General features: G+C 35.6%; 2 protein-coding genes across 3 annotated transcripts in view; one reads left to right on the top strand and one right to left on the bottom strand.

Annotated features, from left to right (window-relative positions):
* LOC121730697 (neuronal acetylcholine receptor subunit alpha-10-like) overlaps positions 1 to 6,673 on the bottom strand; it is a 70,683-nt gene extending 64,010 nt beyond the window's left edge. The window contains exon 1 of the mRNA XM_042119836.1: positions 6,396 to 6,673. Within this exon, the coding sequence (XP_041975770.1) occupies positions 6,396 to 6,447 (52 nt within the window). The 5' untranslated portion in view covers positions 6,448 to 6,673. The remainder of the gene's footprint in view (positions 1 to 6,395) is intronic.
* LOC121730062 (zinc finger protein weckle-like) lies at positions 436 to 19,675 on the top strand. Of its 2 annotated transcripts, XM_042118862.1 has the most exons (6): positions 436 to 450; positions 10,972 to 11,232; positions 11,385 to 11,998; positions 12,656 to 12,844; positions 17,513 to 17,621; positions 19,507 to 19,675. In XM_042118862.1, the coding sequence occupies exons 2-6, from the start codon at positions 11,113 to 11,115 to the stop codon at positions 19,603 to 19,605; spliced, it is 1,131 nt and encodes a 376-aa protein (XP_041974796.1). In that variant the 5' UTR covers positions 436 to 450; positions 10,972 to 11,112; the 3' UTR covers positions 19,606 to 19,675. The 2 variants fall into 2 exon arrangements, with proteins under 2 accessions (XP_041974796.1, XP_041974792.1); XM_042118858.1 differs by lacking the exon at positions 436 to 450 and having other exon boundaries at positions 10,965 to 11,232.
* The last annotated feature ends 2 nt before the right edge of the window (positions 19,676 to 19,677 follow it).

Below are 19,677 nucleotides of genomic sequence, written 5' to 3'. Positions count from 1 at the left end.
CAGACCAGCTACACAGGACTAATTTTATAGTGCCCAAGTGTGTGCGCAGTACACAAGAGCACTCTCTATTCCTTTACTCTCATAACCCAGTGGGACGGAAGACCGACACGACCGGCGAGAGATCAGGCGCAGAACCGACTTTTTACATGCCCATGCGACGTATGGATCATCTTAATCAGGTGATCAGCCTGCATTGTCCTAAACAAAGTTGGAAATAACATGTTACCAACGCGGGAATCGAACCCACAACCTCCGAGTCAAGAACCGCACTCTATAGCACTAGACCACGGAGGCGTTATCTATACTAATATTATAAATGCGAAAGTATCTCTGTCTGTCTGTCTGTCTCGCTTTCACGCCAAAACTACCGAACCGATTGTAATGAAATTTTGTATACAGATAGTCTAAAGCCTGAGAAGGACATAGGCTACTTTTTTACTGGAAAAAAAGGTTGTAAGGGGGTGAAAATGTGTAAATTTGTTCAAATTAAGTTAGTTCCAAAAATTCATAATAGATGGCGCCGTGCGTCTCCTACATCGCGCTGACGCTTGCTCAAAAGTCTTTCTATATGAGGTGGTATCATTTTGTATTTAACTTTCGGTTTTTTTCGATTGTTATTTCTATTCTACGTTATTAAATAACTCAGTACTTTATCTATGCAGTGACGTAACCTTAAAAGTTAAACCTATCAATGATAAATAGTTCATGGATAAAGTTGTGTAATTGGGGGGCTAAATAAGCTTTAAAATTTGGCATAAAATATAAAGTTTAATTTAAATAAAAAATGAAATATTATGTGCACACTGCACAGCTGTTTTAATTTAAGGGGTACCAGGATTTTTTTATAAAAGCTTTTGACACCAATTTTGTTGACATCGCGCGCTATAAACTGAAGTCCACGCGGACGAAGTCGCGGGCAACAGCTAGTATTATACAATCAATCACTATTACTTGCACTATGAAGGACAAGACAAAATAGAAATAATTAATGAATGAATATCATTTATTTACTAAAAATAAGATACAATTTTAGGTTGTAACAATTAAGTTGACGGTCAGAAAATATTTTGTAAAAAATATTTTGTAAAAATGTTTTTAAAATTAATTTAGCTATTCTTATATAAATAACTTTACAATACGCTATATGCACACTTCTCGATTGGAGGATTAAATAAAATATTGGAATTTGATCTAATGTTATTCTGTGTTTTTGATTTTACGCTTGTTTTTGGTTGGCTTGGCTTGAATTAAGAAATCTATCTAATATATAAAATTCTCGTGTCGCAGTGTTTGCGCGCGAACTCCTCCAAAACGGCTCAACCGATTTTAATGAAATTTTGTATATACATTCGTTAGGTCTGAGAATAGGTTTTTATCTGCTTTTTGACAAAACAACGCTTGCCGAGTTAGCTAGTACTCGATATAAAACTAAGCATACACTTCATCAAAAGTATTCACCTTATGTTCTAGGCGCTCGCGCTAGTCATAAGCCCCCCGAAGAGCTATTGTCTTACAGCACTTAAATCTTAAGTGAAATACTCCACAAGTCTAGAAGTTTGCGGCGTGTTAAAATATAGCCGTATTAAATGCTTTGTACAAGTAATCCCTCAAAGCCGAAGGCTGAGGCCGTGCAAAATCACGTCAAATTGAAAAGTCTCAAGGTTATTCAACGACGCCGAGGGGAGCCTTAAAAATATGTTGTTGTACCGTCAGAGGAATTGACAAGCGGATGCCGGAGAGCCTAGATAAGCGGCAAGCGATTATGGTAAACGCCAATGCCAACGCCACAAAATGTATGGGATTTGACATGCGATGACTTACGTCAAATCGCATACATTTTGTTAGCGTTTACGATAGTCGTTTGCCACTTGTCTACTAGGGCGGATCTACGTCGTTTAGGACTTGTTTTCACTTCCTGATAAGTGCCTGATATGCTGTCCACAACATATCTAACAGATGGAGTATCTGTCAAATAAGCTGTGGATAGCCTATCCGGCACTAAACAAGAAGTGGATAAACAGGCCCTTAGTCTATTGTTATTTGACTGGACTTACGTGTTGTACACCATAGCTGCCTCTGAAGCAATTTCCTTTTAGGTACTTTGCATTGGTTTGCCTTTATACTAAAGTAACAAAGGCAAACTAAGTTTCTGATTGTTCGACAGAGACGACTTATTGACATGAGTCATCTCTAAATGACAGCTCACACATTTTGATAACGAACATAAGTCATCGTTTTTACGAAAGATACAGTCTAAGTAAACGAGTAAAAAGATGATTAGACAAGTGTTACTCTTCTTGTATTAACGGTTGCGTTTCTTAAACGATATCACTTAATACTCAACACGAAGTTATTTATGTTTAACTAGCATCCCGTACTTTCTAGCTAGTAAAACTAATAACAAATTCCTAATAAAAACTTTACTCATAACAACAAACATACCAAATTCTTTAATGCGATTAAATCAAAACATTCTTAGTGAAATGTAACAAACACTCAGCAAACATTAGTTCACATTGCGAGGAATCAGCGAGGATCAAAATGAACCGAGGAAGCACTTTGCTGCTAATGGATGTAATTAAAAAGACAAATTCGTGTGTCTGAGAATCGGGAATCATAAACATCACGGAAATTCGATGCTTTCAAATAATGGTAATAAGTTGTTAGAAGAACAAATTGATTTTGATTTTGTTGTGAAATCTTTTCATGTGTTATATCATGATGTCTTTGTAATTCTTAATGCTTTATTGAAATTTAATTTTAATAGATTTATCTCGTATCTCCATGCTACGACATAACATCTAATATAATTTTACATAATTCAGCCTAGAGGTAAAATACAAAAAAAGTCTCGTATTTTTAATTTTTAAAATGGATTTTATAAATTACAAAGAAACAAACCAAAGTCTAAATATTTGGTACGATACGAAATGCCTGTACGAAAATATTAATCTTGGCTTTTTATTATTGGTTCCAGTTATATTGAATACGGGTCAGAGTATTTTTGATGAACGATTTAATTATCGTTTAAGCGTTGATTGTAAAATATTTTTCGTCAAAATGTAATAAAACTAATTGCGCTAGCTTGTATTGGTAAAAACTGTCCGCTTTGCTGGATTGGTATGTGCATCATAATATTCGAGGTATTATGGTACTACTATCAAGGTAGTTGGTACTACCATAATACCTCCTATACCATCCTACCTTGTGTATCACAATGTATAACAATTATGTGATTCATGACTAATCAGTCTCCAACAGAAGGCAGATTTAAGCAGAATCCCATTAAATACGGTAACCACCAAAATCTTCAACGGAAACCGAGGTTGAAACTTAGAAATCTCTAATTGCCGTACACCAGAGTGATTTAACGATAACTCAACTTTAGTTTTCCCTCAATCCCTGCAGGGGGTAATTGTCGATTTTGTAATTCATTTTTATACTTGAAAATAAGCCCTGAATTGGTTCATTTTCTAAACATCGATACAACATTATATTTCCAAGAATTTGATCTGAGCGGAAACACGACATCTTAAAATTTTCTCGATAGATAAAAATCACAAAGATTCAACCAATTTTAAGGATTTTTTTATATATTGCCATAACCGTGAATTAAACTAAGTTAATACCTTAACACATTGTATGAAATTCTATCATTGTGACTTTTTAAAATGTTGTATATTTATCGAGTTTTTAAGAAAAACTAACTTGGCGATGATTCCGCGTGCCTCTTTTTCACTGGCATATTATGAAAGATGGGCCTGAGTGTGAAGAGAAAAGGACGATGGTTGATTTTTGCGTTAGTCGCCCTCTTAAAGTAAAAATAAAAATACTATTAATAAACTTAATTTTTTTTATAACATGATTAGAAAGTAAATTTTAGAGATTGATACTATATTATTGACTGTCAAGTATAGAAATAAAATTTTAGAAACAATATAGACAAATTAAAATTATTAAGGAAATGATTATGACAATATTATTGAACTTCTTTGTTTTTAAAATATTGAACTTTGGTCGAAATTTTTTTTGGCTGAAGATGAATACATACTTTAGCTATAATTACGTCAAACACTAACTATTATACTGTAGTTTCTGAACGGCCATAAAACAATAGTATAATACTATGTTTTATTTGTATTGATGCGATTAGTCTTTACATAATAATATTTTATGTATTTTATGCAACATGACATAATCAAAAACTACTACTAAACTTTTAAAACTTGTAAAATCCGTAAATTAACTAAAGTGTAAATAAACCAACTGCGAACATTTTATGAATATGATATAATCAAAGAAGTTGAATCATATAGAGGCGGACCTAAGTAAATTGGTCGTGTTTTGTCACACCTTTTTTTTTTTTTTTTTACGCCAAGAAATGCATTTACGCATTCCGCGGGGTATGAGGGTTTGTCACACCTAGTTATCATTTATCAGAACACGAATTACATAAAACTGACATAATTTGACCAAATGATGTTGGTCTATCAATTGCATATGAATCAATTTCTTCGATGTTACATAATTAATGACTACTAGAGATCGCCCAATGGTCGAAATTCGACCTTAGTTTCAACGACATTAGGACTACTACCTATATTTTGTAAAAAAATATTGACTTTATCATATTTTTTTCAACTCTTATCTTTGGGACTCAGCTGATCTCAGACTGGCCGTATAAGCATTGTCTAATAGTATCTAAGATTAAATAAAAAAAACTATATCCATTTTCAATTTGTCACCTTGTTGTCAACAGACTTCAACCATAAATAAAAGAGTATAATTCGTATGTATATGCTTGTCACTCAAAAATCTGTCATATTTCCTATGTGTGTGTGTTGTAGTGTGTGTAATGTTTTATTTGTTAAAAAAATGTATAAATAAAGCATAATTTCAAAATAATATTAGCTCGATGCACTCCTTCACCATATAAACTATAACTGTGCAAAATTTCATTCACCTACGTTTCCCCATTTTTCGTCAAAGGGGATACTAAGTTTTTGGCTCACGTATTAATATTTAATATATAGATAATACTTAATGTAAAAATGTAATTTCCCTCAGTTCAGCTTTGTTCAAGGCAACTTCTCATATTTAAAGAAAGACTCAATAATGTTTTTTTTTCCTTAACGTCTATTGGACCTAAGCAGTAGATTATTGTCCCTAAAATCCGTAAATTTAACACAACTTTAATCCATGTGTTATATTTTGTAAGTCAAAGTCAGTTTTCAATCAAAATACAATAAAAAAGAAACGTTTTATAACTCGATTGAAAATTGATTTCAAATACGTAAAAATCTAACAACTATATCGAGTAGAGTCGAAATCTATTTGTAAATGGAATGGTATCGTCACGTTTGCCTCCCAGTGCCTCCAATAATGTAATGTCAGGGGTCACTGGAGCCGAAACTTCACCGGGAATATCAATGCAAATCACATCTAACACTTGCTAAATTCTATTTAGAAGAGAGTTTATGCGTAGAATATATAAAAACTCTTTTCTAAATTATGTCAATGTAATAATATTTATTTTTCTATTTAAAACTGGGCACTGCTTATTTCTAATAAAAAATCTCTTCAAGCAGCAATACGGCGAGAGGTATATATTTTTTAAACTTAAACATATATTATTATAATGTATAAGTATATAAATATATTTTTGTTTAAAAAATATATTTATTTTTTAACCAAAAAAAATATATGTTCAATTAAAAAATATTAGGTAGGTTGATCAACACCATGATCAACACCATGACCTAATAGGAAATATTAACTGTCGACGAGGTACTGCTTGCGACTGCCTCACAAAAAAGTTGACAAAATATAATCATACTAGCTGTCCCGGTGAACTTTGTGTCACTTTAAAACCTTTCCTGGACTACGAATATTTTAAGACTAAAATCAGCCCAATCCGTCCAGCCGTTTTCGAGTTTTAGCGCGACTAACACATTTGAAAATCCATTTTTATATATATAGATTTCATAATTTTAAATAGCACATAAGCTATCATCAAAACAAGCTACTTTTCATCTTGTTGTATTAATAAATAAATAAATAATAAATAAATAAAAATAATTGATTTAGTATTAAAAACTTTCTGAATTGGCAAAAACATTATTAATCAATATTTCTATCTATTTACTTTGTAAGTTGTTGCCAAATGTTTATATGCGAAAAAAATGTTTTGTACAAGCTATAACATTAATTTACTAATTAACAAAATATTTTATACTGAAATCACGACAGCCCTGGATATTAAATGACTCGAATCAAAAATAAATTTTAAACATGTAGAAAAAACTTATATTATGCGATAAAAGTTTTGTTTTTTTCTGTTGACAAAAACATAGAGGAAAACAGCTTAAAATTAACAAAAATAGCAATGAATTTACCTGTATAAAAAATCGACACTGTCATCCAAAAGCATATGCCATAACTGGACATGGTGGTTTCCGATACTTCACAGTTAAATTAATCGACCAAAAAAAATACTAAAGCAGCTTTTTGTGTCCGTGGACCGATTCCATTTTTACAGCAACTATAAATAGCCACACGAACAAAAGGATTTTATGAAAAAAATCTGTAATAAATTGTTTATGGCGCGTAAAATATGATTAACGGTGCGTACGAGTTATCGAGGGGCCCGCGTAGCGCCCAGACGCGCGGCTACGGAGGCGGCGGCCGTAGCACTGCTACGACGCTGCTACGGCGGTGCTACGCTGGTTCTACGACAACCAACTTGAGTTTAGGAGGTAGTTTTTTTACTAGTTTTGTACTGTAGGTTTTATTTAAGAATAGGCTTGTTTTATAAATAGTTATAAAAAAATGAAAAAACAGTTTCTATCTGTATGTACGAAACATTCGAACGTTGATACTTCAAGAGGCGCAAAAGTGAGCTCTATGTCAATATTTTATTCTAGAGATGTTAGCGTTAGATAAGTTATTTGCTCATACATCACTGTATTCGGTAATTCTCAACACACGTATGTGTTGAGAATAACCGAACCGATATGGCTAATTTTAGTCTAGGGAAGTTTTATGTTAGAAAAGAAGTAAAGTAACCGGTTTTAACCACCAAAGGTTTTAAAGTTCACCAAGATTATTTAATGAACGAAGTATTGAATGAACAATACACACAATATAAACTCGCTCTGCAAAAATCGTTTCGACATTTCGACATTAAATGCGTAGTCACAGTCGATATTACCCGTCCCTGCGAATAAAAAATAAACTACAGGAAACAGTGCATAAGATTTACTGAATGTTTTCAGTTTAACAGGGCTATTAGGCTAGGAGACTGTTCCGAGCGGATGAGTGCGAGCCAATTACCGATGTCTTGCGGTCGCCGGCTCTTGGACTATATCGGCTTATCGCTAACTACTGTTAACGCTGCTCACATACAAGCAGCTGCTACCTTAGATTGTGTGGGTGTATAATATGTTAGTATAATAATTAATATAGCTATTGATCTTAATAAATTATTTGTCGTTCTTATTCTGCAGATATCAATAAACAATAATAAATATAGTATTTGCTTAGTATTTGTTGACCTATATTATTCCGAATTTATGAGTATATTATTCCGAATTTTGACGACCTCTGTGGCACAGTTGGTGGGCTTTTGGTAGCTCAAGCCGGTGATCGCGGATTCGAATCCCGCCGACGGAACAAAAAGTTTTCAAAGTTCCTGGGTGTATTAAATATGTGTATAATATAATAAAAATCTTAAATATATGTATAGTATAAAAGTATTAAATATATTTCCGTTGTCTGGTACCCGTAACACAAGTCCTTTAGGTACTTAGCACGGGGCCACACTGACGTGGTGTAAAGCGTCCATAGATATTATTATTCTGGTTCTCGATATTAAACATTTTCAATATAAACTTTTGTCGCAGTGTTATTTATTTCCTTCCTTTATATTTTTCAAATATACTTAAAAGAAATACTCAAAACCCTCGTTGTTTTAACTCAAGTTACGTTGAATCTTAATCATTAAAATGTGTTTCAGAGACCAAGTACGCTCATTAGTCGCGAACTCGTGACTAGTCTAATAAAATATAAAAATAAGTCGGGTTTTCTTTCCTGACGCAATAACTCCAGAACGCACGAACCGATTTCCACGGTTTTGCATTTGTGGGAAAGGTCTCGAGCTTCGTGAGATCTATCAGAAAAAATTTCAAGAGAAAAGCAGGAAAACAGGGAAAATCATTTTATGGCAAAACAACGTTTGCCGGGACAGCTAGTATCTTATAAATTATAATAAACTTTCATAATTCGCAGGTTTTTCTTTAAATTGTAGATTAGTTTATTATCTCGATATATCTCAGTATAAAGTTAACAACGACAAAAACACCGTTTATCTTACTTACATAACCTCACTTACGTAAGTTACTTACCTTACCTCACTTACCATTACTAGGTTGTGAAACAGACCCTTACAATTGTTATTCGGGAGGTTATACGGGGTGTGTCCCAAAGTCAGCAGTTACACGCTGTAATTAAACGTTACAGATTGCATCCCCCCGCCTCTCCCCGCTTCCTCGCACCCCTCCCATTGAGCAAAGTATCACATTATAGGGGGAACGTAGTAAGACAAAAATAACTTGAGGTTTTATTAAAATATCATGTCGAATGTAAAGCTGTGCTGAATTTATAACGGCAAGTAAATCTTTTGAAAGCGTTATAAAGCGAAATTTTGTGGAACAGAATTTAGTTTTCATTATTTTGAAACAAGACTTGATTATGTGCACAATGTTACTAGACAGTAATTTTGTGCAACAGTCAGACATCTGTTGCGCTTTACATAAATCACTCAATCGATTGTTATGAAATTTTATACTTAAAGAACAGTGCCGTAAATAGGACGGTGCCACCGGTGCCCAGGCACAGGGCGTAGACTCTGGGGGGGCGCAAGAATAGCCAGACCAGAGGGGCCTATACGTAGCAGTGCTCGGGTACCTATAATATCTAAAAAAGAAACAGGGGCGCAGTTATAGAATCTCGCACACGGCACAGGGCGCAAAAAAGCCTATTTACGGCACTGTTAAAGAATAACTTTGATACCCAAATTTGAAAGACAAATGAGTGGTTCCCCTCTTAAAAAAGATTTGTACAAAATATGATTGCATGCAATACCCCGTTTATTAAAACAGACATTTCGATATTTTAGACAAATACAATTTTTGATTAAATTGATAAAAATCTATCGCAATTCGCATCCCACCTGGCCTGCATAAAACTGATGATGATAACAATGAGCAATCAAATATCACAAACATTGTGGTGTATAGGAGGCGCGACGGACTGTGAACAGATCAATTGCTAGCTCTAATGCTACCCAAATGCTCTCCACCCATTATTATTTTTGACGACCTCTGTGGCTCAGTGATTGAGCGCGTGGTAGCTCAAGTAGTGGGTCGCGGGTTCGAATCCCGCCGACGGAAAAAAAGTTTTTAGTGTTCCTGGGTCATTGTTCATTTCCTGGATGTGTATATAATATAATAAAAATCTTAAATATACATTATACGTGTTGTATAAAGGTATTAAAATTTAAACATATCTCTGAACGAACTAAGCAGATTGACGTGGTGTGAAGCGTCCATAGACATTTTATTAATACATCCGATTTTCATTCGCGGGAAAGAGCTTTAGAAACATTTCCTCAAGGCATTTTCGGGCTGTAAAGGTAATGACGAGCACTTATTCATATTCAATAATAATATATTCTGGAAGAAACCGGTAAGCGGTAAAAGCGACATTTCACACTATTATTTTTTTTAATATATTATTTTTATTAATTTACAGATTACATTTTAAACTTTCGCGTTGCATTATAATGAAACTTTTTAATCGGGACTTAACGCGACTTATTTAAGTAGTAATGCTACTACGAGTACATACTTTTTCTCGACGTTTCGGCCGTTGCAACACGGCCGAAACTAACTAGTAGGATTACTACTTAAATAAGTCGCGTTAAGTCCCGATTAAAAAGTTTCATTAATTTACAGATTATTATAATGTCGTATCTTTTCTGACGTAGAAGGACCATCAGGTAGATTGTTATCAAACATTCTATTCAAAAAATCAACTAATTACGTACATCATAGTTCCATGATTCCTATTTATATACCTGTCTTAAAGTACTTAAGGGTACCAAAATATGTAAAGATTTTGGCAAAATTCATTGAATTAATTATTAAAAGAGAAAGCTTGTATCAAAATATGATGGTTCCATTAATTTCGTTTGCCGTACTCATTTTACAGAGCACTTAAAACAACGTAAGTGATATTGGTAATTAAATAAGCCTCCAAGAAAGCTTAAGTGACTTCATTTAAAATTTACAATACACTATACAGTGTGTGTCTGTATATCTACAGATACTCAAAAACTTATACAAGGTGTTATAAAACTAAGTGATAATACTTTATAGTGTATATGTGTCCCTTAAATTATAGCGTTCACAGAGAAAGTAGCAGCGCTGAAAGAGCAATTATATTTGTTGTCTGTATGGGCAAGAGCCCTAGGCGTCATGAATATTCCCATACAAAAGTAAAAAAGGTTCTCTTTGAGTTCTGCTACTCGCACAGCAAACTAATATAGGAAGACCTATACACACCCTAAAGTATTACCACTTAGTTTTGTCACGTCATGTTTAAACATCATAATATCTAATGCTGGACTCTGGAACCTATAAGCCTGTCATGTTCAATAGTTTACTTCGTATTTTATATCCACATAGATCATATTTTTGATATTATATTTGATGTCATATTAAAAATATTAGCAATGTGTTTCAATATGAATTGAAGACACAATATTCGTATACATACAATCAATAATAATAATTACTGTTCATCGTGTGTATTCAGCTAAAAACTAAAAAATTCTTTCCGACATTCAAATCTATCAAAAAAAAAATGACAAAAAATCTTAGCCTGTCAACATCAATAATATCTTTGAATAAGCAATATCGAAAATAATTTATAAAATATGTAAACCAAAATTAACAATATAATGTAGCAACACCAGCAACCCAATAACAATAGCAAAACTTATACCGACTAAAACACAAACTGAAAATAGGAAGTAGAACACAGATTACAACAATGAATAATATTTTGGTTCGTGAGTTTTCTTGCAGGCTGTGCTTGTGTGTCGATACAGAGAAACTAAAACCTCTCAGCTTAGAACTGAAGCGGAAACTCAAGAGGCTATTTGATATAACGGTTAGTGATGATGATCAAAATATAAACATACTTTGTCATTTGGGTTCGTTCTTATAATTATATGCGACCAACGTTTTGTAAGCAAAATTCAAAACCACACCTGTGTTGCAGACATATAATTTAATGCTGTAATAGGTTTCTTTTCTCAACAGGTAAAGAAGGATGATGAACTTCCTAAAGCAATATGCCATGATTGCTTACAACAGATAGGGTCATTCTACCTATACACAATAAAGGTAGACAAAAATCAGAAGTTGCTAAGTCTACATGAAAGTAAAACCGATACCTTTAAACTAAATTTAGCGACAAATAACGAAACAAAAGAACAAATAGCGAATAAAGAACAGAAACAAAAAGATGAGCAAAATGGAAATAGCACAGATAATAAAAGCAGTAAAGAGTCATCACCCAAAGCTGTTGTGGAAAAACCACCTGCAGTCAACAGTTCAAAAAAAGGTCCCAACAGAGGTACCAAACAAACTAAGAAGGCTGAACCTCCTAAAGAAGAAGTAGACCCCATAGTTATAATCGATGGGAAACCCGCAAAACATGGGGAGGAATTGGACAAACAGATATCTCTCTTCTACCCAATGGAATGTAACATATGTCACGAGAAGAACTTCAACTTCCAATCTCTGATGAACCATTACAAAGACGGACACGGCGTCCCCGGTTACGTGGCGTGCTGCGGAAAGCAGTTCCATTTCTTCTACCCGAAGAAAATTATCGAGCACATGGCATACCATCTGCAGCCAAACATTTTCATGTAAGATTCCGTTTTGTAATAAGGCCACCAATTTATCGACCAACGGTTTGACGATCTTAAAGTTAGGGATTTTCAAATTTTTAGACGAATAAATCAAATTAATGCACTTTTTATAAGCAACTAGCTGTTTGACCGAGCTTTGCTCGGTATCCGATGAAAATGACATTTTCTAGAAATGATTCCTAGCTAGATCGATTTATCGGCCCCGAAACCCCCTATATACTAAATTTCATGAAAATCGTTGGAGCCGATTCCGAGATTCCAATTATATATACTTATATAAGAATTGCTCGTTTAAAGATATAAGATAAGCAGACCTAGGCCTAGAGACAAGTGTCAAGCGATTATCGTTACTAGTATTCGCTAGCAAAGCAATGACTTATGTCAAATCGCATACATTTTGTTGGCGTTTACGATAATCGCTTGCCACTTGCCTAGTAGGGCCTAGTGGTAAAGGATTGGTGTTTCGCACAAACTTAAGACTTTCCCAATTCTCACATGACATAATAATTTGAGTGTTGGGGAAAACTTATTATCCTAAGGGAAACATGGCCCTAAAAAAGCGCCAGGGCTGGTTTAACTGTAGTGTGCGGTTAAACTAGGACTATTTTTACCATACTCTGGATGACTATATCAGATTCAAACAATCTTATTCAGGTGTCACAGCTGCCACGAAAACTTCCAAACCTCCCACGACCTGCAGCAGCACTGCAGCAACGGCGGTAGATCCAACGCCAAGATCGTCTGTCAGCGGTGCCCAGAACGCTACCCCACGTACCGCGAGCTGGGCGTCCATCTCCTTACGCACAGGACAGATGAGCTGCAGTGCGACTATTGCGGGAAAATGTGAGTAGGCCTTTACTTTTGGGGCAATGGTAAACAAGTGGCCACTTAAAATCTATAAAACGTTATAATTAGAGCCTGGGATCTGCTGTAACATCAACCACATTAGCACTTGCCATCTCAACGAGCAAGAGCCTTCGAATGAGTATCACGTTATCTCTTTAATTTTTCAAAGAAATTCGATTTCGAAAGAGAAGAAATGACATTTCAACAAGCTGTTCAGTGTTAACATTAACAGACGATATGTGGAATTGGGCCTTAGCCTTGCTATTTTTTTCTAATTAGCAATAAGTAATGAATGCTAACTGCTAAGGAATACCTATACAAGTTGCTTATTAAAATTAAAAATAATACAGCGTTTAATTCCTACCCACCTCGGAGAGCCGAGTTTTTCACGGTGTAGGAGATTTAATCGCATTATCTCTACAATCCTTCATAAAGAATCTTATAGCCATTACCAAGAAACTAAACATACACAAATTAATAAACAAGTTTATCGCTCATAACTATACGAAATTTATTAATAATATTATTCAGTACGAAAAGGAATTTAAAAATAAAGCAAACAATGAATGAAGATCGCTGTCGCCGTGATAAGGGTTCATCAGTTATTGCTAACGAAGCCCCGAGGGACATCCCCCCTGTATTACAGCGGTTGTGTTCGCAACTTGAACATGAATCAGAGTCTTCCTCGAGGGACTCGTACATTTTTCCGGGATAAAAACTAGCTAAGACTTCAGATTGTTACGAATAATAAAAACTGGAGACGTAGCTCCCATACTTCAACCGTTTTGAATTTGGTTTCTTTTCGCACACTAAAATATGGCAATAGCAACGAAACACTAATACTCAAATTCACGAAACAAAGTTGACATTAATTGTCACTTCTATACATATTTACACAAAATTATGTACCGAATACATGCATAAAGTATGCATGTATTCGGGTCAAATTTTGTAGACTCGTGGACACATTTTTTGAGACAGTTAGTCTTCCTTAGTTTTTATTATTCGTAGGGTTTAAGTGTGAAAAGGCATCCAGAATCCAGATATATAAACACTTTGCCATTTATAATATTGGTATAAATTAGGAATAGTCCTGTTACAAACATACGAATGAAGCCAAATCAAACACGTTCAAATCTCCCTTTTGTAGGAGATTATTAGTTAAGCTTATGATAGAGACAAACTCTAGTCCGGGAATTCAAACTTCAATACTAATAGTGATTTAGGTTAATCAAACTATATCTGGCTGAATACAGTTGCCTAATTGCTAATTTCCGTATTAATAATGAAATGAAATGAAAAATGAAATGAAATATATTTATTTCTAAGTAGGTTAACAAAGTTAACACTTATAGAACGTCTACATGAGGCCTACCACCGGTATTATATACCGGTACCGTACCGTACCGGTACCGGTATAATATTATTAAGTTCTTGCTTGCTTTGTCTGAACCGATTTTGATACAATGCGGCAGGTACCGATTTACAAATTACGTTGATTTTAGTGACGCGCTGACCGGTGGCGCTGATGGCTCGACAGTTTTGAAATTCTACGAATCGTTTTTGAGTAACGCGTAGCGGTCGCCGACGGTCCGCAAGTGGTCATCGCGACACTCGCATACAATATACGTGCAATATACGGACGAAACGCGACGGAATAGTGTGTCATCGGTAATTTAAAATACATTGCGGGCGTAATCATGCGGAATTTCCGCCGCGTAACTTCGGCCTAGCGTGTTTAGACACTAAGGGTGGGTTACACCATAGGCGTGGTTAAAGTTAAGGTTAAAGTTATGGTTATAGTTAAGGCTAAATTTAGCTTTAACTTTGACCGGAGAAATTGACAGATGACAGCTGGTCCAACAAGGTTATAAATGAACGTGGGCGGGGGCGCTGCTGGTAAAGACGAACTGTCAAAAATTGCGTTTTTGTATGATGACAGCGTTAGTTCCTTTTTTCGCCACGTGCATTTAAAACCTTGTCGAGCTCTATGGTTATGGTTAAATATGGCGTCTTGATGGCGTCCATTTTTAACTTTAACCAAAGATTTGACATTTTGCATTGTAGTTATAGTTAAAGTTAGTTGGTGCAACCCAACCTAAAGCGCTCTCCCTACGGAGATGATTATCGTACCGTACCGTATTTAGAGCCTTATTTTTTATTATTATAATAAAAATACAGCAATAATCTTCAATATATGAACGTTCCTTTCATAGTTATTTATTTCCTATTTTTGTTTATTATACTCATGATATCAGTTTCCAAAGTAATACCAATTTATTTAAATTCAAGCATACATTCGGTATCTCTCTAGTATTTACAAATTACGGCTATTTGAAACACACCAATAGATCGACAATTTCATTAACTACATACTGGACGTTGGACGTTTTTTTAGGTCAATTTTGAACTAAGATAAGTAAAAAAAAATATAATTTTGGCGCGATCTCGGCAACGCGGCAAATGTATGGTTAAGAGGATTCCACACCGCCATTTTTTCCATACAAACGTTGTCCCCTGTTTCCTCCCTGGATAATGCTAGTAGAGTTATAATTTTTTTCCTGAATATCTACGGCCACTAATACAATGTCGCTATGTTTTCATTTTTTTCATAATTTAATTATTAAATAAGATATGAACGTTCAAAAACCCAAAAAAATGGCCAGATTTTCCACTGTGTTCAAACGTCCAGAAAACAGATTTGGATAGATTATACAAAAAAAGCAAAACATAGAAACACAGCTCAAGCCTTTTTTTAATCTTTAATGAAAAAGTACTTAAATCGGTTAAGTTTTGGAGAAGGAATCAGGGGACAACGAATCGTTGATTTTCTGGATTTTCTGCAGTTGTCTCTATCGCGTTCTGCGGTATAGGCTTGAGGTAAGGGAGACAGCTATAGATATTACACGTACTTTTTTTTCATTTCTCTAGCCGCTCTTGTATCCTCTTAAGGTCGTTTGCTCAGGGGATGGCCTATCAGCAGGCACCGTACCGATCAACGCTACCGCGACCGGCAATAAAACAAATAAAATTCCACTGTATCGCATAGGCTATAGGTTTTAATTTGCTTTACGCCACTTTAAAGCAGCGGGCCCAGCGGCGGCATGGATGGCTAGATCAATGTCGATAAAAAATGAAACTATATATAATATTTATGTCATAAAGTGGCATTTTGTTTGAATTTTTGTCGGTCGCGGTCGCTTGCGGTTAAGTTCGGAAAGCCACCTTAATGCCACGGCCGCACATGCGTCTATTCATACCATTGGACGATACACGCAGATCGTCCCGTGGTATCGTTTTAAGCACGAAGCACTACGCAGGTGCGGCCCGGGCATAAAGGACCTAGTAATATTATACTCGTAGCCTAAAGCCACGGGAAACATCTAGTAGTAACTAGTACACACTACAGTCTACACATAGGCGCTAGTTACGTAAGCATTACTATTCAGCAGTCAGCACGAATCGAAATTGAAATTAACAAATGTGAGTAGAAATTGGTGGTATTTGCTAGGGCGGGCGTTAATCAACGCAGGCTTATTGATACCTCGTTGTTCGATATTTGCTGACTTCGCCAAATCAAGGATACTATCAGTTTGTGGTGAACAAAGACTGAAGAATTATGTTTATAACGATAATATTATTATTTAGTGAATAGAAGGAAGGAAATGTTGAAAATTAAGTAAGTAAGTATAAAAAAATATTAATAATAAAAACTTACCTATTTTAAAATAAATAAGTACTTAAATGTTGATTTAATATATTTAGAAAGTTATTGTGAGAAAAGCGCTTTTAAATATTTTGAGTTGAGAGACTGTCTTGATGTCGTTGTGCGGACAGCTAAATAAATGATTAAGTACAAAATAATAAAATTAATCTTACATTTTAACAAAAAATAAAATGCAAAACAATACGTTTTGCATTTTATTTTAGGTTGAGGAATATTAATAGGTTGGGGAAAAAGTCTTTTCTTATTATAGTATGTATGAACTTGTCATAAAAGGCTGATTTTGGTAATGGATATATTTGGATATATTATAATTGGTCTCTCTGTTACCATTATCGATATCGAGCAAAAAAGGACAAAAAAATCACGTGTGTTGTGTCATGTATGGGAATTGGGAGCCCCCGTTAAATATTCATTTAGTATTTGTTGTTATAGCGGCAACAGATACCTATACATAATCTGTGAAAATTTCAGAAGTCTAGCTATAGCGGTTTTTGAGATACAGCCTGGTGACAGACAGACAGACGGACAGACAACGAAGTCTCAGGGTAATAGGGTCCCGTTTTCACCCTTTGGGTACGGAACCCTAAACACAAAACTTTCTTTTGTAAATCGATTACACGATATACCTACCCGACATAATAAGTGAATTATGTAGTTACATGATATTACACTTACGAGGTGTCTCAGAAGAAATTTTATATTTATTAAGATTAATGCGTGAACGCAACGCAACCGAGGGGCGCGAGGGCTATGTCGATCGGTAGCCTGGCTCTTGGGAATTCAGTCGCTATACAGCGTTTTGCTGGAGTAGACCGCGCGTTGTCCGTGCGAGAGATCCACTAAATATAAAATTTCTTTTGAGACACCTGTTATAAATAATAAAGGAACGCACCTTAACATTTCCATGTCAGCTACATTAACTCCCTTATTTGTTTCAGGCTGAAGTTCAAGCATCGCAAGAAGACGATCAACCAAATGGAAGACTTGATGCTGTGCTCGCATTGCGTTCGCACTCTCACTAGCATCGAGAAACAAGATAAAGATAATGTACTTATAAAATATTATTTTTCTTGCGGTTAACATTTAGATGTAAAGATTAATTCACAAGTATTCAAGATGTTAGTGTAAACACCGTTATCCTTGAAACCATCAAATGAGCCCGTCAAAATGAACAACTTTTTCTATGCGAACAATGCTGGGAACTCAAAAAAATGCCGTCTTCATACCCATACGGATGCCCGGATCGGCAATTTGAACTCAAAAAAATCCGTCGTCATACCCATACAAATTGCCGATCCGGGCATCCGTATGGGTACGATGACGGCATTTTTTTGAGTTCCCAGCATTGTTCTCATAGAAAAAGTTGTTCATTTTGACGGGCTCATTATGATGATTGATGGTTTCAAGGATAACGGTGTTTACACTAACACATAGTATACAGGGGGTAACTTTTGTTACTAAGTGATAATAATTTACGGTGTGTAGGTATGACATGTTCCTTCTTGGCCTTCATACTTTGCGCCGAAATTACCTTATCTTGTGGGCATCGCGCTTATTTTTTGGGATAATAATGAATATTATGTTTATTGTATCTCCATTTCCCGGGACTGTAAGTCGCCATACAAAACATTAAAATCGGTTAAGCGATATAAGCGCGAGCGTAAACAGGCAGACGGACCGAGACACACTTATTTTCGAGCTTTCTCGTATTTATAATAATATCTACTAGATGGCGCCCGCAACTCCGTTACGCCTAAACTCGTTAACCGCGCGGGAACCGTACATTTTTCTGAGATAAAAAGTATCTTATAAGTTTTATCCTTTCCGGGGACTCGAAGGTATGGAGAATACCCAACGAAATCGGTTCAGCGGTTTGGCCGTGAAGAGGTAACAGACAGACACACTCGCATTTATAATATTATTAAAGTATGTATTAACGCGGCTATCCCCAATCCGCGGCTTTATATTTTGTGGCCCGCGTGATGTTAAACCATTTTTAAATTCACGCCCACCGGCAAAATAATGTAGTCATCGTGAAAGTCGTGATTTTTTGTTCACTTTTAAATATTTAATTTTGAAGAACGTTATTTTTTAATAAACCTAAAAAATTTTGTTTCGGCCCACGACTCACGAGTTCACGACTCACGACATCAAGACCAAAACATGTTTGTGGCTCGCATGAAAAAAAGGTTGGGGACCACTGGATTAACATGACACGATAAAAGTAAGGGCCAACCCACACGTACCACAGTCCACAACCACACCACGTCGCAACGACAAAATGCCGTCAAGCATGACTGGTCATAAGTGTGAATGGTGACGCTGCAGCTCTTTGTAGTTGCGTTGTGGTACCGACAAAATGTCGACGTTTATACGTGGGAGAGCCATGCTTCGGCACGAATGGGCCGGCTCGACCGGAGAAATACCACGTTCTCATAGAAAACCGGCGTGAAACAGGGCTTGCTCTGTGTTTCACCGAGTGAGTTTACCGGAGGCCCAATTCCCTTACGTATCCTCCCCTATTCCCTTCCCTTCCCATCCCTACCCTCCCCTATTACCTCTTAAAAGGCCGGCAACGCACATGCAGCTCTTCTGATGCTGCGAGTGTCCATGGGCGACGGAAGTTGTTTTCCATTAGGTGACCCGTTTGCTCGTTTGCCCCTTATTTCATTTAAGACGTTGTTGCGTTGTCGCCAGTAGTTGCGATATGGGTTATACTCCGGTTTTGTCAATGAATTCACTCTTTTCAAAATCACTCGTGAAGGCTCTTTCACACTATACCGTTTATCCGACGCATGCGCAGCAGTACCGCCGCGATGTGCGTTTCTAATAAGTTAAAGCTTGCAATCTTCAGCTTTAGGCTAAATGAAATACATATAAGAGTGAACATCAGGCATTTTTATTTAATATTTAATATTATTTATTTTTTTAGAGAGAAAAACATAAGGGCACACGCGACTCAAGTACATCGAAACGGAAAATACGTTATACTGAAGATGACGTGTCCTCAACTTGCACAGACAAACTTTGAGTCCATGAAAACAATTTACCATATTTAATTTATTATCACTCGAGAAGGTAACTTAAGAATAAAAAAATAGAT

This window comes from Aricia agestis, chromosome 9 (genome assembly GCF_905147365.1).
Source record: "Aricia agestis chromosome 9, ilAriAges1.1, whole genome shotgun sequence".
Taxonomy (NCBI): Eukaryota; Metazoa; Arthropoda; class Insecta; order Lepidoptera; family Lycaenidae; genus Aricia; species Aricia agestis.
The sequence above is the reverse complement of the archived record's forward strand: the minus strand, read 5'-3'. Positions and strand labels throughout refer to the sequence as shown.